This window comes from Gekko japonicus, unplaced genomic scaffold (assembly GCF_001447785.1).
Source record: "Gekko japonicus isolate JY-2015 unplaced genomic scaffold, Gekko_japonicus_V1.1 scaffold117, whole genome shotgun sequence".
NCBI lineage: Eukaryota > Metazoa > Chordata > Lepidosauria > Squamata > Gekkonidae > Gekko > Gekko japonicus.
In genome coordinates, this window is record NW_015173676.1 from 1,302,310 (window position 1) to 1,328,531 (window position 26,222).

Sequence of the window (26,222 nt, forward strand, 5' to 3'; positions counted from 1 at the left end):
TGTCTGCTTCACTGACTGCAACAACGCTTTGGACTCCATCTGGCACCCAGGGCTGAACCTTAAATTGCTACAGAAGGCAATTGGGGGGAAAACATATGACCTGATTAAATCTATGCATCAACCCATCAAATGCAGGATAAAAATAAATGGGCAAACTGAGGCTTCCAAACTGGCATAAACAAGTTAGCCAGGGATGCATCTCCATCCAACCTCCTCACCCCTACCCATCCACAGGCTGCAACCCATCTGGCCAAAGATCTGCCATAAAAGGAATACATCAGTTTCTGTAGTCATCACCTTCAGGGAGACAGCCTGGAAATATCCTGCAGTTTCAGAGTCCTCCATGTCAGGTGGGAAGAAACAACCATTGCAGTTGTCTGCTTGGAGTGGGGAGGTTGTCTCAGGTTTAGCCTCTGCTCTTTTAATGCTTTGAAGAGCACAGTCATGGCTGCTGTAGGTAAAGTAGCAATGGAAACACAGAAGCCTCTATATATTGAGGAAATGAGGAGGGGGGGGGATATCCCAGAACTGCCCATTTCATAGTTCTTATGCAAATACACATTTGTTTACTGGCAGCAGGTGCGGGACTTCTGTGAAATTTGCATTCCATTTACTAGAGAGAAATCCCTAGATTTCATTCCCATTTAGGTGAATTATTTGGAAGGGACTTTTGAAAGAATTCCACAATTTTTCCGTGAACATTTTCAACAAATGAATGGGTTTTATTATTATACTTTCTTTTCTAGTACTGATAATTTATTTTTTTATTTAATTTATTTAATTCATTAGTATCCCACCATACTCCCCAATGGGACCCAAAGTGGCTTACATTGTTCTCTCCTCACACATTGTTATACTCACAACAACCCCGTGAGGTAAGTTAGGCTGAGAGAATGTGACTGACCCAAGGTCACCCAGCGAGCTTCCATAGCAGGAGTAAGGATTCAATCTTGGGTCTTCCAGATACTTGCCCAATTGTTTGGTGGAAATTAATGGGAAAACACTTACAGCTGAACAAACAGTCAGCGTCTATTCTTGAATAAAATGTTGCCGCTTTGGGACTTCTTTTAGAAGTTCAGATTTTTTTCCAAAGTCAGTTACTGGAGCTTTGAAATTGCAATTGATTTCTAGGCTTTCATGAATTAATATGTTGTCGAATTTCAAGAATTCTTGGTAGATAATACCATAAATAATAATATGACAAAGTCAGTATTCACAAAATGCCCATACAGGGTATTTACTGCTGGGAAAACTACCAAAAGAGTAAATCAACTTATTCTACGATGTGGAACAGAAGCCATGTATTAAACACACACATACCAGTTTTCTTGTTTTTAAAAGAACCGTCTGATTCACTGTTTTCTGGGTTTTATCTTTTTCTTTCTTTCTACATATTCTTGATAGCATAGTTTCTGCAGCTTAAATGCCCCTCTTCAGTGGGTCAGATGGGAACCTTTAACCCCAAGACCTGCCCATCAATGCTGTGGGGCTAAAAGGTTTCCCTTTGCCCCATGCAGAGCAACAGTCTCCTTCTAAAGGGTCTTGAGAAAGGATGCCGTTCAGAAGCAAGTGTGGTCACTGACAGCTACACAGCATCCGAGGTCCCTTATACAGCTGGCCTAATAGTAAATATTTGGGTGGGTTGCATCAGGATTAAATGTATTCACTATCAGGTGTTACACTTAAACTTTGACTGCTTGTATTTTTTAAAAAGAGACACCCGTAACCAAAGAATGCAAAGTTTAAATTATTAACTACTTGTTTGTTTGTTTTTGTTTGTTTGTTTGAAGAGCATAAACTTTGTACCAACTATCTTTGGAAGAGCCACATTGCATGTGTGCGTGTGTGTATGGAGGGCACTGTTTGGGCCAGGGTAGCACAAATGACACTTTGCACTGTTGCAGCTGAAAAGCATCTTCAGGATCATGCCTTCTGCTGCTTGTAAATGCTGGGGTTTTTTGGTTTTTTAATGATGTTTTTCTTGCTTCTGGGTTATAGTAATTATCAGGCTGTTAGCTTGCCAGAATCAGGCAATGCTTTAATTTAAGCTTTGCTAATTTTGTTGGTGCTGCCTCGGTAAAGAAGCTTCCATTTAAGAAAGGAAGAAAATATACGTAATGTACGCTGGAGTGTTGTTTATTTAGAAGGGACTATTAAAGGAGATGGGCGCTACATATAGCATGGCATCTGACTACAAGAACTCCAGTATTCATCACTGCAAAGCAGAACAAGGATCCCTTCCAACACAGCTCAAGGAGCTGCATCATTATGTATTGCTATAGATAGAGCCTTGACCAATGAAGAAAATGGTTTAAACTTTTTAAAAATGCTCTAGACGCTATCATTAGGTCAGAAAACAAAAATAATCATTTTGTTTTGGAGAAAGAAGTCACAAGCCATAAAGAGATTAATAAAGCCAGGGCAGACTCTCATCCCACAGAAAACTGTCAAACATGGGATACAAACAGTTTCTCCATTTCATGAATCTATAAGAACTTTTTTTTAACTTGCAAGATCAATTGGAAAATTGTGAGCTCCTAAAATAATAAATCTCCTGCCAACCTAGCAGTTCGAAAGCAAGAAATTGCAAGTAGATAAATAGGTACCACTTCAGTGGGAAGGTAACAGCGTTCTGTGTGCCTCGATGTCTAGTCATGCCGGCCACATGACCACGGAAACGTCTTTGGACAGCACTGGCTCTTCGGCTTTGAAACGGAGATGAGCACCGCAACCCTAGAGTCGGACTTGACTGGCTTTCGAGCAAGGGAACCTTTACCTTTACCTTTAAAATAATAAATACAGTCTACATTATTTAGTAACATAATTTATAAGTCTGCTTTTCTCCCCAACATGATGAATTATTAGTATGAATATCTGTTTTCTGATCCTGAAATTGCAAATTTTAAAACCTACTGTTCACAAGAGTTAAAGTTTGGTCATGGACTCTACACAATAGTGGAGCAATCCATTTGCACAGCAAGGAGTGTGCTGGAAACTTCTCTCTCCTCTTCCTATCCTGTTTATCTGCTCTTTTTTCTTCCTGTTTAATTTAACCCATTAAACTTTATCATAGCCTTGCAAATAAGTCCTTAACAGGTATTAGCTCACATCAATTTGTATCAGTTCACCTACTAATGCAGACTAATGTTAGTTATTTGTGCCACATCAAAATCTGTTCTCAACCAATTAAAATGACAGAGAGAGAGAGAGAGAGAGAGAGAGAGAGAGAGAGAGAGAGAGAGAAGAGAGAGAGAGAGAGAGAGAGAGAGAATGCCTGTTGTCATACCTAGCTGAAATATGATGTTGGCAGTGCTAATAAAATGGCTCTATAGCATTGTGAACATGGGAACAGATGCTTCAAAGCGCACTATATCCATATTCGCCATCCTTGTAAAGACTTGTTCTAGCTTTTAGTGGCTAAAAACCTTCAGAAGTCCCCGGTCCAAGTCTCCTTTCTGCCATGCTCACTAGGTGAATTTAGGTAAGATTATCTCAGCCTCAGCCTGCCATCAGTAATATGGGGAAATCCTTATTTACCTTACAGGGTTGTTTTTAAGGATTACAAGATAATGTAAGAGAAATGCTTTGGACATTTGACAGTGCTACACAAATGCTAAGTCTTCTCTGCAGAGTAAGACAGAGAGGTGGCTGTGCAGCTCCTGAATAGGAGGACATTTCTCATTCTCATGGTCATGATGTGTGTGTGTGTGTGTGTGAGAGAGAGAGAGAGAGAGAGAGAATATACGAATAAAATTAATAATTTTCAGAATTCTCAAAATTCTGGCAAGCAAACCAGAGTCCAATACAGAGAGCAATGTTTATATAATAAAGCACTGTGAAATCTGTGGTGGCACAGATTTTGATTCCACCTATCTTCTGTTCAAGCAGGGAACCTATGCCTTTAACTACTATTAGAGAAGAAGTTCAGCAAAACCCACGCCGAAGCACTGGATTTGTAAGTTTAGAAAGGCTTCATCTGATGAATTTTTGCCTGATCATACTGCTGTTAAAAGCATGATGCAAAGGTGGAGGGGGCACCTATTCACAAGGCATAAAGCCCCTCTATGTAATTCATTGTCAAAGCAATGCATTGAAAGGGCAAGATAAAAAAGTTTCAGAAAGTTTAAGGCGAATTCATGCATGGGTCCATGGATCATCATTCTGGGAGTACTTGAGAAACCTTCAAATGATAAGAAATAGGAAATGAATAAACAGATCATCACTCACACAAATCACCCAGAGGTTTTTTGTTCTTCTTTTTGGATTACCTGTCTAACAGGCATGATGGGCAAACTGGCAAAAACAAAGAAGTGGCCAAGGTAGGACATGAATTCTCTCAGATAGCCTTGCAAGTAGAGGGCTTGTGGGAACAAAGTCTGTTACTCCCGCAGAGGAATGCTGCCTAACCTGTTGCAGTAACAAACCCATGCACTTCATTTGATAGCCCACCATCCCACAATTTACTTGTGCTATTCTGTGGCTCACTCTAGAGGCAGAGAGAAGACACAGCAGGCACAATGTACTTAATGTAGAAACCGCAAGAGTGCAGTGATGGCTCCCAAGGTGTGTGGTAGTGAACCACATTGGTGGCAGTGGTGAGAAGTTCTGGCTTCCCACTGGCACACACAGAATCCCTCAGGAAATGGCAGGCAGTCTTAGAAGCAAGGACTAGAATCCCAGGGAATGGGAAAACCACTTTGTGGGAGGTCACAGGTGCCCACCGCTCTGGGCACAAATACACTTGTACATCCATAGAAGTTTGCTCCTTCTATGAACACACCTCCAAGCCTCTTGGCTTCATAAGGGAGGTAGAATAGCAGCCAAGGAGCCCTTCTCCAGCGTAATGTGCTGGGCCCCTGCACCAGCACTTTATGCATCTCCACCTTCATGACAAACAGCCTGGCAGGGATGTGTATGAGGCACATTGAGCCTAGGAATTCCATACCTCTTGCCACTGTCTCCCTGGGAGCCAGCACAAAGAAGCTTTGACAGAGTGTAGTTACCAGCTTTCACTGAATCTCCGGCACTAACTCCCCCCCCCCACACACACACACAGCAACTCCCTTGCTAGATACCCTGCTCTTCACGTGCCTGCATGCACAGAGGCATTTACCAGTCCTTCCTCCCCATCCAAAAGCTGCTCCCCCCTCCCTCAGAGCTTTAGGAAAGGCTCCCCACTGACCTGTTCTTGGGGACAGGGAACCCCTTGTCTGCTCATTCCTGGTATCTCCGGATGCTGCTAGAGCTGCTGCTGTTGGCTTCTTTCTTCACATCCAGCCCTGCTGCTAGTGGGGCAAAAATGTGCTTGCCTCTCGCTCATGAACTTGGCATTACTCTCAGCTCAGTGCCTCCAGCACCACGCTGCCCCCGCCTGCCCAGTGCTCAGCACCGCCTTGCCCAACATGCATCAAAATGCTACACTCAGAGTCACAAGGTTCTACTGCAGCAGTCTCCTATGGAAGGCAGGAACTCTCCACCGCCGGAGATCCCATCAGCACCTCCTTCCCCTGCTAGTGACATCCCACCCAGGTGGGCAAAAGGTGGCTCCTTTCAGGTTGTTCAGCTTTCCCTGTCTATGCCAGTGCACCCACATGTACAAACTGAAATGAGATGACAATTTCAGAGGGAGGCTGGATCCCAGTAAAACCTGCCTTCTTCGTGCTGGAGACAATGGAGGCTGGGACTGGTGAGGCAGTACCTGGATGGACCTGGATCTCATGCAACAGCAGTGGTGTGAGTATAGGCCATCCCCTTTGCTTTCCAGAGGCACTGAGCAATGTATGGAATGCACCGGCACAAGCTGGCTTCCTAGGTTGTGGGTTCATTCCTCCCCAACTAAGCTCCTCACTTTGACACTAGGGATCAATTGTATCCAGCATCTTAATGCACAAGGCACACATTGCAAAGAACCTGTTTCACTATCTATAGAGTTAACAGAATTGGCACAGTGAGCAAATTCAAGAAACATTTTAGGACTTAATACCAAAGCAGGAATCTGCCTTACCTGAAGCCAGGCCCTGTGTGCCAATATCGCCATTCAGACATGCAAAGAAGTTTCACTCTGCCTCTCTAACACCAGCTGGAAGTCAAAATACAGAGAACCAGATCTCAAGTGCTTGGGATGGGATTTGAAGGTTTCACCTTTTGTTCTGCCTCACATCCCATACTGGCACGGCCCTTTCCCGTCTGCCCAGCAGGCCTGCTGTGGTGAAAGAGCCAGCTCAGCCTGACCTCATCCTAATGAGGCCTCATTAGCAGCGTCCAGCTGTTGGCTGCCCCTCCCCTTCAATTAGCCAACATAGGGAGGGGGGCTGCCTCAAAGATGGGCTCAGACCCCACAGTGCCTGGGCAAGGAGCCGGACATCAAGAAGGGAGGGGAGCCAGGAAGAGCTCTGTCCCCCTTTCTTCTCAGGCTGTGATGGAGACTTTCTCCAAGGCAGCCTGGCCTGGCTCCTTTGCGGCAGGAATACCTGGCACAGACAGAAGACTTCAGCCTTGCTGGACTGGGTGGAGACATGCATCATGGGCTGGGTCTGATTTCATAACAGCTCATTCACAGTGCTCACATAGCCTCTCCTCGCTTGGCTATTTAAGTCCTGGCCTGACCCACCGATGGCCTCGCAGGGATTTCTCTGCCTGCACACACCTGTTGCAGGGCATCCTGGGAAGCCCAACCAGTCCTAGACGTTAGAAGAAATTGGAGCCACAAAGAAGCAGCCCTGAAGCTTATATATACGTAGCTCTAAAACCAGCTTGAGATTTAGTCTCCTGTGGCTGGGCCAGGTCTTGTTGATGGTATGAACTCCAGAGACCTAGTTTTCTAATGTTCGCAACCAATACTCCCCCTTCCCTCAGCAGCTCTGGTGTGGGTGCATGTATTCCATTGCCATGGACTGGACTTGCCAACCAGCTATCCTGCCTAGTCACACTTAAATGTTTTCCATTCAGCCAATGAGACTTTCTGACGGCACAGTGGAACCAGAGTGCAGGAATGCAAAGTGCAATGTTCCTTATGTATGCACTGAGATGGGAAATGCCCTCTGTTCAAACAGGGCCTTTGCTCATCTGGTTCCAGGGCGTTGGGTGCTTGAATCAGAGATGCTTAGACTCCTACATTTTGAATCTCCATCCTACCATCTTCAGCTGCATGAGCTCCCTAAAACCACACAAGTGGTAGGAAGAGTAGCCAAAAGTGCATCCCCACAGATCCAAGTGGGAAGGGGAGCTTATTCCATCCTGTGACCTCATTCAGCCATCCCAGGTTGTTCTCCCTCCAGGGTGCAACATGCCACTTCCTCTCCAACAAGCTCTCTATTCCTCCTGACATCATCATATCCATTCCCATGGTAGCCATTAGTGAAGTCATAATGCTCTGATTAGACTATCTGGAGATCACAATAAGAACTGGATTGATCGTTGAGAGTGATACAACCATGCATTTCATATTTCCTCCAGATCTGGGCTCTTTGCAGAAACAACAAGAACCTGATCCTCATTCTTCCTTTTGCCTTTTGCTCCCTGCCTTGTTCTGTTCCTTTTGTGATGCTCTTGCCCCTATGCCTGATGACAGAACACTAAGCATCCCCACCTCTCTGCTATGGCTTCGAGCGTCCCAGCTGTTTTATGAGCATCAACATCCAAGGAGCCCAGTGAGGCATGAATGAGACAGCAGAACATGGCAGAGAAGAGTGGCAAAAGGGGGGGAAGAGTAGAATCCAGATGGGATCTAGGAGCCTGACATTGCTATACATGGATGGGGCAAAGGTCAGCAAAGAGCTCCCTCTCGCTGCCACACATGGGGGGGGGCAGCAAGCAGTGCCAATGCTACCTTAGAACCAGTTCCATTCTTCAAAATCTTCTCACAATATTGCTGCAGAAAAGCCAAACTAAGGAACATGCCAACAGAAAACTAATTCAACCAGAAGGTGGAGCTAAATAGGCCAGACGGGATAGGAATCCTGGGTTAGAAAAAAACCAAGGACAGGGAGATTTGGTCATCCCACATAACAGTCTCAGCAAAAGTATAGTCAGCCCTTCTGCTCTCCAGAAACCCGGTATCCTGGCACTAAACCTTTAGACAAAACTATGCTTGGAGTGTGGGAATAGCATCCTATTGCAGAGAGCTAGGTATGGCCACCATACAAAAGGAGCATGACCAGACTCTTCAAGCTGTGTTCTAGAAGGTCACATCAATCAATGAAAGTCTTGGAAAGACCCAGCCGGGCTACCAAATCTTAAAATGAATATGAAGCCTAGTCATTTCTTTGAAAGCGGTCACTGTCAATGTTCCCTCTAAACTATGGATTCTTGTGAGCAAAAATTCTTCTTTGTGAGCTACTGGCATTAAAGTTGTGAGCGAGCAATGTGGCTACTGCATAAATTAGTTTGCTCTGGAGCCATCCTTTCTGAGCTAAGACAAAAATGTGTGAGCTGGAGGCTAAAAAACTGTGAGCTAGCTCACACCAACTCAGCTTAGAGGGAACACTGGTCACTGTGCACATTCTGCCTTAAAGCATTACTAAAAGAATGTAAAACAACACAAAGACACAACCTAATTCCAGACAACCATGCAAACCACATTTTCATGTAGTTGTCACAGAATATACTCCCACCACGTTTAGGGTTCCTTTCTATGATCCCATTTGCTATCCAGAACCAGAACCAGAAAACCTTTATTGGCATAGTATAAGTAAATCAAACAAAGGACAGAGTTTAAAGAGTAGGTACAAAGAACAGCATCGACCAGTATTCCCGATCCCAAGATACAAAGCAATCCTAACATGGTTTACAAGATTTACAGAGTATTACTCCTGACTTCCATACATAGGTCAAAAATTCAGCGACAGATAGTGTTATTGCCGGGCTCTTGTCTGCTAAAAAAAAAAAAATTAAATCCCCATCCAGAAAATCTCTCTGCAAAGGGAGAAGGCGAATGAAAATATTGCGCATAACAGAATATTTAGGACATCGAAGAAGGATATGGGTAATAGAATCGGGTTCCCCAAGATTACAGTTGCAAAGTCTATCCTTATACGGGACACCCCTGTATCTACCTGAGACTACTACTGAAGGGAAAAGGTTGAACCTTGCAAGCATAAAAACCCTCCTAAAAACTGGGATTGTCAGGTTAGCAATGTACGGTACCATAGAGGTATGTGAAGGAAGGAGGGGTAATGAGTAAGGAGAGCAAACTCCGAAACTACCGGCATGAATGATCTGCGCCTCTATATCCCAAACTCTCCTCCTAATCACCTGCAAGGTTGCTACCTCACCACAGTTATAGAGGGGTTCCAGGTCAATACCTAATGTACCCACCTTTCCCACTATGGCCTGTGACCACTCTGATATATAAGGGTCAGTTAAAAGTTGGGCCATTAGGCTAGCAGGGGGAGATAAAAAATGAAGCCAAAGCCAATATTTAATCGTAATGATCCAAGCCCGAGATTCTACCAAGTGAAGACCCAGCTCCTTGTAAAGAGCAAAGAGCAACACTGAGTTGGAAACACCAAGAATCCTGTGCAGAAAAGTGGAGTAAATGCTCTCAACTCTCCTAGTGAAAGAGTGGATCCAGATAGGAATCCCATATAGCAGACGAGATATAACAGTTGCTTGAAACATCTTAAGCACAGCCGGTACAAACTGGTTGCCCTTTTGGAAGAAAAACCGAATTAGGGCTGCAGCCTTATTCTTAGTTTGCTATCACTTTCCATCTTTTCTTGTAGGTTGATAGCTTAATGCACTAAATACCAGTCTTCATTGCCCATGGACAAGTAAAGGCATATTTTCACCTTTCCACAATGCAGCACCACCAAAATAGGACTCATGATGTGCATGCCCATGTTGCTGCTCAGGACAAAGGTGTTTGCTATTTTCTGCAATCCAGCGATCTCCCCTGACTTACTGCATATGCATTCTGATAATTTGTCATAATAAATGCACTGTGGCCATCTGTCCAACTGCAACATCTATGGAAGTAGTGCACAGGTGTTTGGAACCAAACCTTCACTCACAATGCACACAGATGTGTACCGTGTAGTTCTCATGTATCCTCTTCTGGGCATACTCTCCAAGTTCATTCAGAAAGCTAGCAGGCAATAAAGCCCATAGAAACATATTAATCTTATTCCATTTTGTTCAGTATTATCCACTTTCACTGGCATCAGCTCTCCAGGGTCTTGAACACAGAAGGGTCTGTCTGACACCATTTTATTGAAGATACCAGGAATTCCACATGGGAAATTCCGTGAGTGTTCTACCACTGAACCATAGGCCCCCTCCCTTCCCTGAGCACTCCCTTGCATTATGTTCTCTTAAAGCATAGTTTTGTTCCTTGCAAGACCTTCTTCCTCCCTATGCCTTCCTTAGATTCCCAGGTGCAGCCACAAGAGAAATCCGATGGCCCCTAGATTCAGAAAGGGTAGCAGTAAGGTTGATTCCCCCCTCCCCCAAATTCTTAGGCACATAGTATTTTTCCAGGCTTAGGGCATGAGGTAAAAAGATGGACTCTGGCCAAAGGCTAATGCCTCCGAGCAGGGGAAATTTGTGACAGGGTGCCAAAGGAGGACATGCTTCAGGGTTCATAGCTAAATCAAACAAACTAGGATGATGGACACAGAACTCAGGTTTACCTTTTGCTTCCAATAATTTTCTCAAAAAGAAAATGCCTGCTGTGAACTGAAAACATAGCTTTCACCACAGGAACAGTGGAAAGGCCTGCTATTTTGCGTTTGGTTGGGGGTGGGTGAACTTCCTGGAAGGAAGTTGCAAAAGACAAAATGATTCTAATGCAGAGAGATGAATTCTGAACATATTCCTTATTATATGTGTGTGTGTCTCCCACACATCAGAATAAAACAACAGTGAGTTTTTGTATAACAACAACAACAACAACACACTGAACACAAGCACTTCTCATTTTCTAATGGCCCTGGAGCTAAAATAGCAGCATCCAGTCTCTTTCACAATTTCATGGGTGTGGAATTCAGGGTACCAATTGAAATAATAAACTTATGCAACAACTTTTCTGTGCATACAGGAACTCTAGCAAACACAGCTATCAAAATGAACTGGGATTCTTCTTGTTGCTCCTTCAATGGTTTGCCTCCTTTCTTCAAGGTCGGGGACAGAGGGTGGCAATTGGGGATCAGCGCTCCCAGGGGCATCCTCTTGAGTGTGGGCTGCCTCAGGGGGCAGTGCTGTCCCCAATACTATTTAACATCTATATGCACCCCCTCGCCCAGATTGCTCGGAGCTATGGGCTGGGTTGTCATCAATATGCGGATGACACCCAGCTCTATCTAATGTTGGGCGGCTGGTCAGATTCCGACCCGGATGACCTTCATCGGGCATTGCAAGCTGTGGCTGGTTGGCTCAGGCTGAGTCGACTGAAGCTAAACCCGGTGAAGACAGAGGTCCTGGGCTTAAGTTGGGTCGGTTCAGGGTTGGGGCTCCCTCTCCCGGCCTTCGACGGGGTGCCTCTGGTGCCGGCGCTGAGGGTTAGGAGTTCGGGGGTGCTCCTGGACTCCTCTTCAACGATGGAGGCCCAGGTAGCAGCCACTGTCAAGTCAGCCTTCTACCATCTGCGGCTGGCACAGCAGTTGGCTCCCTACCTTGACCGCGATGACTTGGCCACAGTGATCCACGTGACGGTTACCTTGAGGTTGGACTACTGTAACGCTCTCTACATGGGGCTGCCTTTGTCGCAGATCTGGAAGCTGCAGCTGGTGCAGAATGCAGCAGCCAGGCTATTGATGGGCCACTCTCGGTGAGACCACATCCAGCCTGTTCTGAAGGCGCTGCACTGGCTGCCAATAGCGTACCGAGTCCGCTTCAAAGTGCTGGTTCTTACCTATAAAGTCCTATATGGCCAGGGTCCAGCTAGCCTAAGGGACCGCCTTTCCCCATATGTTCCCCCAAGGGCACTACGGTCGGGGGCAAAACACCTTTTGGTTGTCCCAGCCCCTAGAGATGCCAAATATGCTGCAACTAGGGCCAGGGCTTTTTCGGTGGTGGCTCCTATCTGGTGGAATGAGCTCCCGGAGGAGATCAGGGCCCTGAGGAACCTTATGCAGTTCCACAGGGCCTGCAAGATGGAACTCTTCCGCCTGGCTTTCGAGTAGGCCGCCATCACTGTACCACCACCGTGCTGCCATATCTGGCAATGCGATCTGGCCTTGGGAATGAAGAACGGACATAGCGTAGACCGATCAAGAGGAGACAGTAGATCCTCTGAAACATTGTATTGGAGCCCCGTCTTGGATGACATATTGTTACGAGCACCGATTTTAAATGTAAATGTAAATATAATTGATTGTTTTATCTGGTTTTAGTGTTATGTATGGCAATTGCCTCTTGTTAGCCGCCCTGAGCCCACGTGGAAGGGCGGGGTATAAGTCAAACAAATAAATAAACAAACCCAGCAAAACATTTTCAATTTCTGATGTTGCCTGAACAAAACATCCAGAAATGTTTTGAAGATCAACCCCCCAAAAACATAAATGTAAACTAAGTCCCAGTCTATGAATGACTCTCTTCCTGAACAGTTGTGATAATTAGATTGAAGGATGCTCAACCTCCCAACCAATACAGCAATGTGTGAGTCAATGGAAACAAGCAAACACAAACCTATCAACAAGCTTGGATGCTATAGAAAGCCCTCTGTGTGCACCCGCTCTCTGCAGAGCGTGAAAGGCCCTGCCTTTGCTGAATTTCGCTTCAATGACATGTTATCACCATGGCAAGGTCTACAAAATATACTATAAGGACTAAGCTCTTGACTGTTGATCAGGGAGATAGGTTAGAAATCATTGCCATACAATGTGATGATGGCCACAGATTTAGGCTGCTTTAAGGATTAGATGTCTTTTAGCAACTACAGCTAAAAATGGAACCTCCGTATTTAGCCTGTTTCTGATTGCCAGGGGGGCAAGCAAACAAGAGGCGCAAGCATGGCTATCGTATGGCTGTTTTTAGCCCGTATGCAAACAGTACTCTTGATTTAAGTTGCTTCTTCACTGAAAACACACAAAATACACCTTTTTTAAAAAAAGAAAAACACAAGGGGTCATTTAAAAAAGATTATTACATTATTAGAGTATCTTAAAGGTAAAGGTTCCCTTGCTCGAAAGCCAGTCGAATCCGACTCTAGGATTGCGGTGCTCATCTCCGTTTCAAAGCCGAAGAGCCAGTGCTGTCCGAAGACATTTCCGTGGTCATGTGGCTGGCATGACTAAACACCAAGGTGCACGGAACGCTTTTACCTTCCCACCGAAGTGGTACCTATTTACTTGCAATTTCTTGCTTTCGAACTGCTAGGTTGGCAGGAAGAGTATCTTAGAAAGACTTTAAAAAAAGCGTAGACTTCAGGTTAAATACAGAGTTTAGATAAAGCATATGCAAATACACCTATAGTCTGCCAAGGCTTTTAGTACTTGAATCATGAATTAAGTGTAACTGATAGCTGATTTTTATCAGCTTTTTGTCATAAAGCAATATCCAGACTTTGAAGAAAACACACAATTCTTCTCAGCCAAATGAAGAGTTTGGTAGACAATCTTAGGATCTCCTGGCCATACTACAAACAATGCCATACGATAATAATAATAATAATAATAAAACTTGCCCGCTACACCAACAGAAAGAGATCCAATAAAGGTTATCAACTTGTATGTGTTTTTAATTCTTTAGGACCCATCTGGCAGCAAACATCTATGCCAAAATAAAAAAGATGGATCTGTATTACTTAAAATATCTTCCAGTGTTAACTCAGACTATTATAACCCTTGAACAGCTTGAAGTTATTTAATTTGCCCAAGACAATTATTTTGCCCTTTACACTAAAGAATGGTGACTCACATCTATTTTCTTTGTATCAGGAAACAGTGAAATAGAGCTGCACTTTCTGCTCCAAGGTATCCCAGGAGGAAAGGTATGAAAGAAGCCTGTTCAGTCTGACAGGGGTTGCAAAAAACTTTGCAATCTAAAGCTCAAGCAGAGAAAGCAATCCGTGCCTGATTCGGAGGGATAAAGACAGAAAACATCAAAGTGTGCCACTGTTTCAGCACAGTCTCTGTGTTGGCCCAAATCAGAGTAACTATTTGGGGAGGGGGAATATAAGGGTTTCCACCAGCTAAGAAAGCATGTCAAGGGGAGGGGGTTGGCTTTCTGGCCCAGAATGTGCAACATCAGAGAACCCAGACAAACTGCAAGAGCAAACTGACCTATCTGGTCTAGAAAAACTGATAAATGTTCAACTCTGCAAGCCCCACGTATAAGTACAAAACCACCTTTACTTTGGTCAGTCTCACTTGCCCTTTAAAGGCATGATCTGAAGTTAAGGGAGGTATTCTGTAAGACTGTACAGCGGAATGGCTTATACATATAGTACAAATTCCACTCAGGCAAACAAACAATCACAAATGACACACATCACAGGTTTAACAAACTGGGAACATCCATCCATATATTTTAGAATAACACAGTCCTTGAGGACCCCTCTGCACACTCTGAATTTCTCATTGTACATTTATAGAAACGGAGCCACTTCCAAAGTGAGTGTCCATTGTACTTGCATGCATAAATCTGGTGCCCAGTCTCTTGCTGTCACAGACCCAATGTGGGTCTACTTAAGTCAACATGCTTTTTATACACAGATCCAGCCTTGGGATGACAATTAACGAATAAGAAAATCAACTAACCAAACTTCATTTTGGTGCTTAACACAGAGTAACAGTCCCTAATGTGACATGTATTTGTATCTAGACATGTAAAGATCCCTGATGAACATGAAAATAGACATATATGGCTTTGAAATTGATGCAGCCTTTCCTGAATAAACATAGGGAAGCTTCCCAATTTCACTCCCTACCCTCCTGAATTTACATTAAATGACTAAGATGCATTGGCAATCAAGAACTTTTTGAATAACCTAGAACAAAAGAATGATCCTACATAACAAATAAATTGTATTTAAGGCAAAAAAGAATACAGTGGAAAATGAGGCATATAAAAAACAAATATAAGAATAACAAGCCAGCTTAAGGCATTACCTTGTGTGACCTTGCAAATCATGTTGATTTTTCTCTAAAGAGAGTGGGGGACTATTTAAAGTGCAGTATGGGTGGAGAAGAGGAAGTACTAAACTTACCAGACTGCACTCTCCCCTATGACACTGCTTTTCCCTAGCCATTTTTCTCCTGGTGGCGGTTACTTCCAGTTTCATCACTGTGCCAGGAGAAAAACTGTACCCATTTTCTCTTGAAAGGAAGGCCACTTCCATGAGCATCTGGACAAACCCAATTGCTGCTTTACAGGAACATGTCACAGCACCCATTACAACACATGGATCACATGCCTTCAAAATTTACAGCTTGTCCTTAGTCTTTAGTTCAAAGAAACAAACTATACCACGGCACACGGGTATTGTTATGGGTATTGACACAAAGTAAATCCCACTTGAGTCCAATGGAACTTAAGTACACACAGGATTGTGCTTTAGCCATAGAGAAAAGAAATATTTCTCACAACACCTTACACATTTTCCCCACAACTTCTTTTTTCCTATGGAAGGAAACCTTCAGCTTTTATTTATGGCTAGTGACTTCATGAGGAGGGGAGGCAGCATGGTATAGCCAGATCTTGTCAGATCTTGAAAGCTAAGCAAGATCAGTACTTGGAAGATCACCAAGAAATACTCTGCAGAGAAAGGCAATGGCAAACCACCTCTGCTTCTCATTTGCCTTGAAAGCCTCTGGCTGGGGTCACCATAAGATGACTGCACTTTACACACACACACACAGTGATTTTGTGAGTTTGGATAATGAACCAATTAACAACACGGTCACCAGATTTCAACTTGGGTAAGAACTTCTGGTTGTTTTTTGTTTTGCATTTTTCTGAAGAAGAAAGTTGACCAGGAAGAGCTGGTTGACATACAGCAGGGAGTAGCTTAGTTTCTGCCACCTTAATGACTTCCACTCATGGAGCACATGAAATGATTTGGGGGACTGTTTCAAGCTCCTGTAGGAAGGGGAAGGGGGGGGAATTGTGCTCTACAAGCAGAAGTCCTTGTGCACATAGAAACACTAGTTGGGATCTGGAAAGGATGCCTACCAGCAATCAGTCAAAATTTATTATTGATAACATGATTCATAACAGACTTTATAAGCATACATCATTACATAGTTCAACAAAATATTTTTAAAAGCAATTATCTGACAGCAAAACAGAATGGGTGTGCATCTATACAATACACACATATAGAAAGGGACTGACCAAGCCAAAATGCTTAGTATTTGACTCTAGCAAGTATCGCGTGAGAAACAAGCAGGGGTGGAATAACACTGTCCTCCTAAGCAGAGTTACACCTTTCTAAGCCCATTCCTTTCAAAGGGTATAACTCTGCTTCGGATGGCATTGTAAAACAGCCCTGGAGCAAGCTAACCTGGGCTATGGTGATGTTGACAACCAATATAGGCTTGCCCAACAGCACCCATTAACAGGGTGTAGCCCAGGTCCAAGCTAACACCATGAGGGTCACTTGGCTTCATTTGCCTCTCCAGGGCTGCAGCCCATCAGGAACTTCCCTAGTAAGGCAAGGGGTCAGTCCATCCCTAGAAATGATAGTATTTTGGTGAAGAAAAACACCAAACATCAATATACAAAACTAGCTAAGCAACATGGAAGCAAAGGAACATAGGTTTCATATGCATATACATGCATGTTTGCACATATTCAGCCCAGAGTGGCTCATGTCGCTTCTACTCTGATTCTGGTGAGGGCTTAAAACTTAAAAAAGTGATTCCCATCACATGGCAGCATATTGATGGAACTGTATAAACAGCTAGCTACCCAGATATTCAGTTGTACCCCTCGCCACTTCTGGCACAGTCCCAGCTGCTTGTTTGTTAGAACAAACCTAGCCAGCTCAAGAAACTTCCCTCATCACTCCTGAAACAAGTAGGTTGAATATGGGAACACTGGACTCGCAGAGGCAAACCCCCCATAATTATTTAACCTAATTAATGTACAAATATGAATAAACAGAACTTATACACTGCCTACAATATGCATAACGGAGAATCTGTTTTTGAAGGGGTATTGCAAAACCTGGAATTTTATGTTCAGAGTTTTTTTTTAATTGGAAAAAAGGGTTGGGAAGGGGAGGGAAATTGAGTATATCTGTAAGGGAATGGAGCTAGGGCCCTGTGGAGTGCAGCACAATAGCTGTACTAAGTGAAGAAATGTGGACATGATTTCAGACTTTTCTCTGCAACCAGGTATGCTGCAAACTTGCAGCTCCAAATCTGTATTACACCCAGGGCTTTTTTTCTGGGGGATTGCGCCGGAACACAGTTCCAGAACCTCTTCGACAAAATTCTTTTAAAAATGTTTAAAAGTTCATGAGTTTTCAGTATACAGATTGAAAACTTCATTTCCCTCTTGAGAGTTCCGGCACCTCTTTTTCCAAATAAAAAGCCCTGATTACACCCTTGGCAAATGTAGAATGTACATCCCAGCACCGTGGAGAAAAAGCTGCCAACACCCAGCAGTACGTTTATATCAGAACCAGTTTCTAATATCAAAAAACCTTCATGTGTGAACATTCTTCTAATCTCTTTTGAATCTTAGATTCTTTATTTCTAAACTGAAATCCAGGATCCTTGGGATTTCACTCCAGTTCTCGGACTTTATGTTCTGTGCATTGAACAGGTGAGGTGGCTAATGTAGTTGAGCCCTGTGATCCTGAATTAGACTGTGGAAGTCAGGATAAGGACAGATACAGGCATGAGAAGCCTATTTCCCAGGTGTGAGATGAGGTCCTATCTGGCTACCCCATTCACAGGTGGTTTCTCTTGCCTATCGTTACGGGAGGGGGGAGTAAGGGGGGGAGGAGAAGTCCATGCCAGACTCATACATCCTCTGGCGACTTTCTCAGGCTCCTCTGATGGCTCGGCCTCAATTATCCAGGGCAGCTCAGGCAGAAAATTCCCTTCAGCCCCCCTTCCCCTGCTCCCCCTTATTATTCCAGGCAGAGGCGCTTCCGCAGTCCAGTAAAGACTCAACACCCACAGCGGGGGGTGGGGGGGGGAATGGCTTGGCCAAAGGCCAGCTTGCATGAGCCAGGGTCAACTTATTCAGCTTGTATATCCAGGAGGAAACCTGTCCTTTAACTCTTGTACCCCACAGCCAAGCAGAACAGAACCCCCTGTGCAGCCTGCAGAATATGCACCACTGACACCCCGTCTCCTTGTGCTCACTCCTGAAAATTCCCCCAACAGATGCTGCAAGCCCCCAAGCAGCCAGGAAAACTGCCTAGGAGTCAGAGCTTCTGGCAGGGGCTGCCATGCAAACAAAGGCAGCGGCAAATCCAAGGACAAAACATAATGTCCTTAAAACGAGCAAGTGAGAGTGTCTGGCACTGAGTTGTGCTGGGGTGTGGGGAAGTGCCCCTGGAGAAAATATCACACACACACAAACAGAGAAAGAGACCTTGGGCACTGTCAGGGCAGGAGAGGGAATTTGTGAATGGGTTTCAGCACTGCTGGAAAAGGCAGCTGCCCAAAGAGCCCAGCAACCTCTTTATCTTTCTGCTTAGCACCCTCTTCCCAATTCACGCCTCCACATGATGGCTTTCTAGAGAATCAAGGCTCCCACATTGTTATAAAGGGGTTGGCTACACAACCTTGCAGTCAAGTGCTACCCCTGTGACGGGCAGTTCCCCCATACCACCTGAGCCCTGACCCTCTTGTGGGTAGTCTATAGGGAAGCTGTAACTGGTTGGAGTCCAAGTCTTCTCTCTCCAGACTCTGGAAATAGTGGGTCAGAGGTGTTCCCCCCCCCAGGTTGGCACTTCTCCATATCCTAATGTCCACAAATGGCATTGAGACGGCCCCATTTGAAAAGGCCTCCAAGCCAGAAGGGAGGGGGAGGGGAACAGGGTCTTAACCACTACACCAAACAGAGCCAGTTTGGTGTAGTGGTTAAGTGTGCGGACTCTAATCTGGGAGAACTGGGTTTAATTCCCCACTCCTCCACTTGCACCTGGCTGGATGACCTTGGGCAAGCCATAGTTCTTGGAAAAGAGCAGTTTCTGTCAAGAGCTCTTTCAGCCCCACCCACTTCACAGGGTGTCTGTTGTGGGGAGGGGAAGGGAAAGGAGTTTGTAAGCCGCTTTGAGACACCTTTGGGTAGTGAAGGGTGGGGTATAAATCCAATCTCTTCTCTTCTTCTTCTTCTTCTAATCTCCAAATAAGCTGCGGGTGTTTAAGATTTGTAATATTTTCCCTTACCATACACAGGGCTCTGAAAATGTATTTTAGTACATTTTTGTCCTGCCTATCCTCCAAAGGGCTTAAGTCAGTGAACATTGCTTGCCCCTCCTCCATTTTATCCTCAGAACAACAACCCTGTGAGATAGGGCAGACTGATAGAATGGCCCAACCACATCCAAGCTTCATGGCAGAGTGGGAATTAGAACATGGGTCTCCCACATTCCAGTCCAACAACCACACCATACTGCCTGTCAGCTAGGCATCAGAAAGTTTGTTTCCCCCATCCTTGCTCCAAGACTTCTGTATTGTATCTTATGCAAATCTAGATATAGGTGGATTCTTTGGGGATAATCACTAAATTCTGAGAAGAACTGAAACAAAATGTTCCAAAACTGGGCCCAGAAACAGAGTTAACGCCCAACACAGCTGTTTGCTACTGTGACTACCTCCAAATTTCTTCCAAATTCTCCATTTTGGACTGCTCTAACACACTTTGCCTACAAAGTGTGCAAACACAGCTATACCCTGGATACACACACTCCTAATGTCTGCTCTGTTATTCTGCACTGAAAAAGAGGTTCCCCCATGTTTTGCTTTCTTGAAAGATGTATTGGAAGGAATTCACCCCAGTTCACTAATACCTGGGGCTAATCCAGTTCTTTTCCCTAATTGATAATCCTTTTTCCCAGCTAGTACTCAAATTATACAAGATGGTTTGACACCAGCACATGGACTTCACCCTGCAGGACCAGGATATATATTTGACCCTCAGGCAAACATGGGGGCAAGGAAAATCATGGATGGAATTGGTTTTAGTGACAGAATTTCCCCAGGAGGGGGTGAATGTTCTGGCTTTGGCATACCAGCTGTGATTAGAGGTTTATCATTTATCTAAGGTAGCTGCTTCACCAGGTGTCGATTGAGAAGGTAGGAAGCTGTCTCACCAGACCATCTGTGTTTTTATTTGGTTCTCTCCGTATATGTTCCATTTTTCTTTTACTGAAACATCATCACCTACAATAAAGTTCTTTTGTGTTATTTATTGTAAATAAACACACTGCATACTAGATATGACACTAAGGTAAACTAGTCAATTCAGCGGGATTTTGTCTTTTCAGAGACAGCAATACTTTTTTCCTAATTCTTCTTGTATACCTGAGTTTGAGGCAGGTGCTGGTCTCCAGTTCCTTCTTGTCCAAAGCATCTCTTCCCCAAAAGCAAAAAGTCATTCTGGGATTTCCTTTACCACACTGTAACAAGGGGTACTTCAGATGGGCCCTTTGCTTCTTCAGAAGCACCCGTTTAGAAACAGCTGTCCCCATTACAGGACATTTGACATGGAAATGCCTAACTTCTTATGGAACCTCTCTGTATTTTGTATTACTTCTAGTCCCCATGGGCAGGCATTTTGTTGTGACACTGATTTTGTGTTGTCAAAATCCTAAAACTGATCACAGGTTCAATGAGGCTGGGGGCTCACGATATACTCAATTCAGGTGATCTTCTTCAATGCTTTACCTTCTCCCTCATGATTTTGAGGGAGTGGATCCTTTGTTCATTACCCGTCCCAGACATGCTTTTTTTTTTTAAAGAAAGAAGGAAAAACCTTCTAGCTCCAGTAGTAGAAATGTCCTGCGCCCATAGACAGACCAAAGGCTAGTTGACTTGAGCAGAGGCCAGCTAGAAAAGTTGCTGGACACAGATACCTGCAAACCTATTTATCAGTTCCACTGTGTAGATGCTATCACCAGTTAAAGGGGGAATGACACAGAATATCTTGCACACAGTTTTGTGCCCAGTTTGCTCTCTATCTCCCAAGTGCTGTGAAACTCTAGTACTTTTCCACTTCATCAAATTGATGCCTGCCATGTCACTTCAGGTAAAGGTAAATAACCAAAGACTTAGCACCTCTGGGCACTAGAGGTGCTTGGCCACTGTAAATATCAATCCAAACAACAGTACTCCCCATCAGCAATTTTTGAGGGGAAGTTGAAAACAAAGAGTTCACTTTTCTTCTACACCACAGTATAGGATTTCATTTGTCATACAAGCCAGGCCATCACTACAAACTCTGGATCTTGCTACTTGTGCTAACAGTCACACATCTCTTTCTCTCCAGCCTTTATGAACTTTAGGAATATTTATTTGCACCGTACACCTGCCCATCCAAAACCAATAAATGAACACAGTTGTACAGATCATATAATGTCTAAATAAGGGTTACTGGTACCAGTTTCAAAATACATGTTCAAAGATGGGGAACAGGATATGGCTAAGAGGCTAAAGTTACTCAAGCAAAACTCACCCCCAAATTATTCACTAGCACAACACTCCATTGTTATTTTGCTCTGTGTTGTCCATATTTACATGGAGGGCCCAGAGTTCGTTTCCCCAAGTGTTTTGCTTTATGCCATATGAAAGTATCAGGACAGAGAAGTCCCAGAAAAGCCCAAGAGAAATTATTTTCTGGGGGATAGTCCCAGCCATGCAACCACAACTGGGCCAACATTAACTTGAGGAAAGGGAACGAACAAAGAGGGTGAAGTAAGCATCAGCAGCTGAACATACGGCATGAAAGGGGATGAAGAACAGATTCTGAGGTACCTTTAGCCACCCCCCTTGTATGTCTCTTCCTGGAAATATGTGTGGCTGTCTGACCAGGACATCCTGTGCCAGGCTGTGTTTGTTTATTTAGGCATGGATCGTTGCAAGACAACTGACAGGAGATCTAGTCTGAAACCTGCCCCACAGTAATCATTAAATTTCCCAAAAGAAGGATCTTGGAGAGATGATACATTCTTTCCCAGACACAGAGGGAAGCTATTGGCCCTGAGATGCTATTCCTGCCTTGGGTTATGAGATTAATGGGTGATGGGTTTATGCAGCTATTTCAATGATGTCCAGGCAGCTCAACGAGGGGATTAGCTCCTTCTCTGTGGCCAGAAAGTTCCAGGTGGCTGTCCCAGTGACCTAGACACCATATAGTCTGTGTGGATCAGTCCAGGGCTCCAACAGTAAGTGAAATAGGTAATGATTTACCTATTTTTGATTTACTCTCCTCTTTTCCTGCCCTCACAGTATCTACAAATATTGTTGTTCCCCCCAAATAACACCTGACTCCCAGAACTGGTTAGACTAAGAGCAGAATTATCACTCCAAGACTGTGACGGACCCTCCCTTCTACATCCTGCTTTCTCTGCCATGGGCACAATGACACCTCCAAATGGCTCCAGAGGCACAATGGGGAGCCAGAGAGTTAGAAGCCAGCATAAATCAAGATCAAGAAGAGAACAAAAAAGCAAGAATGCACAAGACAGTATACATTATGCATCCAAGAAGCAGTGAAAGCTGTGCAACAGGAGCAGCGCTTTTTGTGTTTTTGCATATGCAAACATGTGCATGCATTTGTAGGCCTGTTGGAATGCCCCCTAAAGCAGTGTGTAAAGCTGAAAGCAGCCAGTTGCCAGCCAAACATATGAAACAGAATTCTTTTACTCATACCCTTTGCTTCCCAGATCAAGGCAATCTGGCATGCAGCACCACTGAGACCAGCAGGTGGGCTGGTGCACCTTTGTGCAGTACCTCCATTCACCTAGATGAAGAATGACTAATCTGTTTCCCAAGCACAACTGCATTCAACTGGATGGGCATGAAACACAATGTAGCATCAATGAAGGCAGCATCCTATTTATACAACCCCTAGATTCCAAAAGGGAGCTGTGGTGGCTCAAGTGGTTAAGACGCTGAACTGCAGGCTGTGGAAGGTCAGTAGTTCAGCAGTTCGAGACCTGGGTGCCGCATGATGGAGTGAGCTCCCATCTCTAGTTCCAGCTCCTGCCAACCTAGCAGTTCGAAAGCAAGAATTTGCAAGTAGATAAATAGGTACCACTTCGGTGGGAAGGTAACAGCATTCCGTGCGCCTTGGGGTTTAGTCATGCCGGCCACATGACCACGGAAATGTCTTCGGACAGGGCTGGCTCTTCAGCTTTGAAACGGAGATGAGCACTGCATCCCTAGAGTCAGATTCGACTGGCTTTCGAGCAAGGGAACCTTTACCTTTACCTTTTAGATTCCAAAAGGTGTATGGAAAAATGATCTGGATATGAATATATAAAAGCCTGAACTCTGTTACGCTGTATGCATAGAAGAAAGCATATGCTCTCACCCATGAGAAAAAGAAAGCAAAGATGCACGTGTTCTGTGTTTGTGTACATGAAGCTGCTCAAGACAGTGTGAAGGAAAAGCATCAAAGCAGCGCACGACAAGACGTCTGCCTGTGAAATGCTGGAGGAGAGAGCAGTGTCCTTTAGTCATGTGCAAGGGATTCTATGTATGTCTGCAGTCTATACATGTTGTAGCTATCCAAGCTTCCCCTTCCCCCATGCGTCCCAGCCTGAAGCTGGCACGGTGCCCCCTGGCTGGGGTGCAGACTATTTCAGGCGCCTCCTGGGAATCTCATTTTTAGTGGAAGGAGAAATCACAAACACAAAGTAGCAGTATGGTTGAACCAGGCTTTTATCCTACCTGATGGATTTTGTGTGTTTCCCCAGCAATGTTTGGTAACCTTGCAACACTTTGCCAGGGGGAGGGGAATGATATTTCCTGTACTTCTCAGAAGCAGTCTGATTCTGGTGAAGTTTGCAGTGGGGAAGGTACATCTTTCCTCTCTGTTCCCAGAGCTTTTGCAAGAGAGGAAAGAGCAATGGGCCAACAAAGACAGTACCTCATGATATACAGTCCAAGACAAATGCAAACAAACTCATAACCTCCCCCCTCTGCCATCACCAGTTGCCTTTGTCCTTGGCATGCTCCAGTTCTCAGGCCCACCTGTTCACGTGTATACAAACCATATCAATCTGATCTCATCAGTACTCCAAGGTAGCAGCAATCTGCTAATGTGGCAACAATTCACTCCCACTACAGTCAAGCCCTGTGTTCAGAATAACTTTCCTTTGCTCTCTCATCACTATCATCATTTGACTTCAGTTATTAAATGTCAGTTAGTGGTGCCAGGACATTTCCCCCTCCCTGCTTACTTCTGTGGCAGGCCCGACAGGGCAGGCACCAGCAGCTGGGAAAAGTGGTTAACGGAGGAACCTACATGCAACATAGGCTGCATCCAAGCATAATGGCAATACTCACTCCTGAGGAACAGAGCAACCAGATGGAGGGGCAGGAAGATATGACAGAAAATCAGAAAATTCCTATGGTTCACCCAGCCAAAGGTAGGATTTTTCGCAACAAAGATCCAGGAACTGCTCCATCTCTGCCCCAGACCACTCAGCTTCCCCCATACCCAAGAAAAGGCAGCACCTAGTATATTCCAACACAGACTGGACATTACAGGATCCCAAGAGGAACACCGTGGACTTACCAGCAACCCCTCGCTGCATTTTTCTGCCATGGTTGAGGGCTGTGATGTGGGCACCCACCTGCCCACTATCCCGTCTTGCTGGCTACGCTTCCCAGGCTACACAGAGACCTCAGACGGCAGCACAATTAGACCAAGGAAACAGCAAGCTGTAGAAAAGAAAAAGGGCACAGGTCAGAGGATGAGGAAGGGGTCAAGCAGGAGGTTTGCTTCCTATACCCTAAATCTCCAGCAGGAAGAAGTCCCACCAGCTGGGTTCTCTTCTAGCACTGGAGCTCCTGCAAACCTCTTTTTTTTTACTGCAGTAATTAGACTGTTGACATTAAACAGATACCCAAAGATGGTAAAATGACAGAGGCTGAAGGAATCCCAGATTTGGGGTGAACATGCTCCCTATCTGCCCCCTAGTTTCCAATCCATCCAGGCCACTGCCCCTTTTGCAGTGGGAAGAGGCTGCAAGTATTCCACATGGTTGGAAAAGAGCATAGCTAGTGCTCCAGGCAGAGGAAGTCTTCAGGGCACTGAGCACGCAGAGGGGCACAGCTGCCACCAAGGACACAGATGGGAGGCAATTGCCTTCCACCCTGGTGCACCTAGTCACGTTCTGGGTTGGCTCGGCCATTGTGCCAGAGACCAGGTGGTCCTGCCAAGCAATGAAAAGGGGAGAGGAAATTGTCCACCCATTCCCTGGTACAATACAGAGTGGTACGGGAAAGCAGCTTCCTATTCAGCTATTTTGTGTGTTTGTGTGTGTACGTCCACTCGTGTATATATCATGGGCATCTATCTGTCCATGGTAGGAAAGGGCATTGCCCAAAATGTCTGTAAGCACAATTTAAGTATAGTCATGACAGGGAAAGTATTGCAAAGTAGAAACGGAGCATGAGGTGATTTCTTTACACTGTAGTACATGGGAGCTGGGTGGAGTAGGGAAGGGTGGGAGGAGGGGTGTTTCAAGGGCCTGAGTTGGTAAGATAAGGAGTTGAGCATTCACCCACTGTCTCACACACTATCTTAGGCCTGGGGCACAAACCATGACATTTGCTCTTTACAGGATGGTGCTACTGCAGAGAAGGTAAGCAGGGAGGTGCAGAGGACTGAGGCAACCCTAGAGCCAGTTTGGTGTAGTGGTTAAGAGCGCGGACTCTAATCTGGGAGAACCGGGTTTGATTCCCCATTCCTCCACTTGCACCTGGCTGGATGACCTTGGGCAAGCCGTAGTTCTGATAAGAGCTGTTCTTGAAAAAAGAGCAGTTTCTGACAGAGCTCTCTCAGCCCCACCTACCTCACAGGGTGTCTGTTGTGGGGAGGGGAAGGGAAAGGAGCTTGGAAGCTGCTCTGAGACTCCTTTGGGTAGTGAAGGGTGGAGTATAAATCCAATCTCTTCTTCTTCTTCATTCAGTCTCTCAACTCAAGTAGGGCCCCCAAGTCCCAGCTTCATGTTTTTTGGGGAGTCAAATGACCCATAGAGACTGAAGCTACTTTATCTTCTGTCCACACAATTGAAGGGAGACCCTTTTTAAGGTTATGTAACTCTCCCAAGGTCATGGCTTTTGGGAGGACAGAGCCCTAAGACACTT

General features: G+C 44.9%; 1 protein-coding gene across 1 annotated transcript in view; it reads right to left on the reverse strand.

Moving 5' to 3' along the window:
• The window catches only part of SLC6A9 (solute carrier family 6 (neurotransmitter transporter, glycine), member 9), a 49,148-nt gene extending 24,362 nt beyond the window's left edge, over positions 1-24,786 (reverse strand). Inside the window, exon 1 of the mRNA XM_015422958.1 lies at positions 24,646-24,786. Within this exon, the coding sequence (XP_015278444.1) occupies positions 24,646-24,675 (30 nt within the window). The 5' untranslated portion in view covers positions 24,676-24,786. The remainder of the gene's footprint in view (positions 1-24,645) is intronic.
• Positions 24,787-26,222: the final 1,436 nt, after the last annotated feature.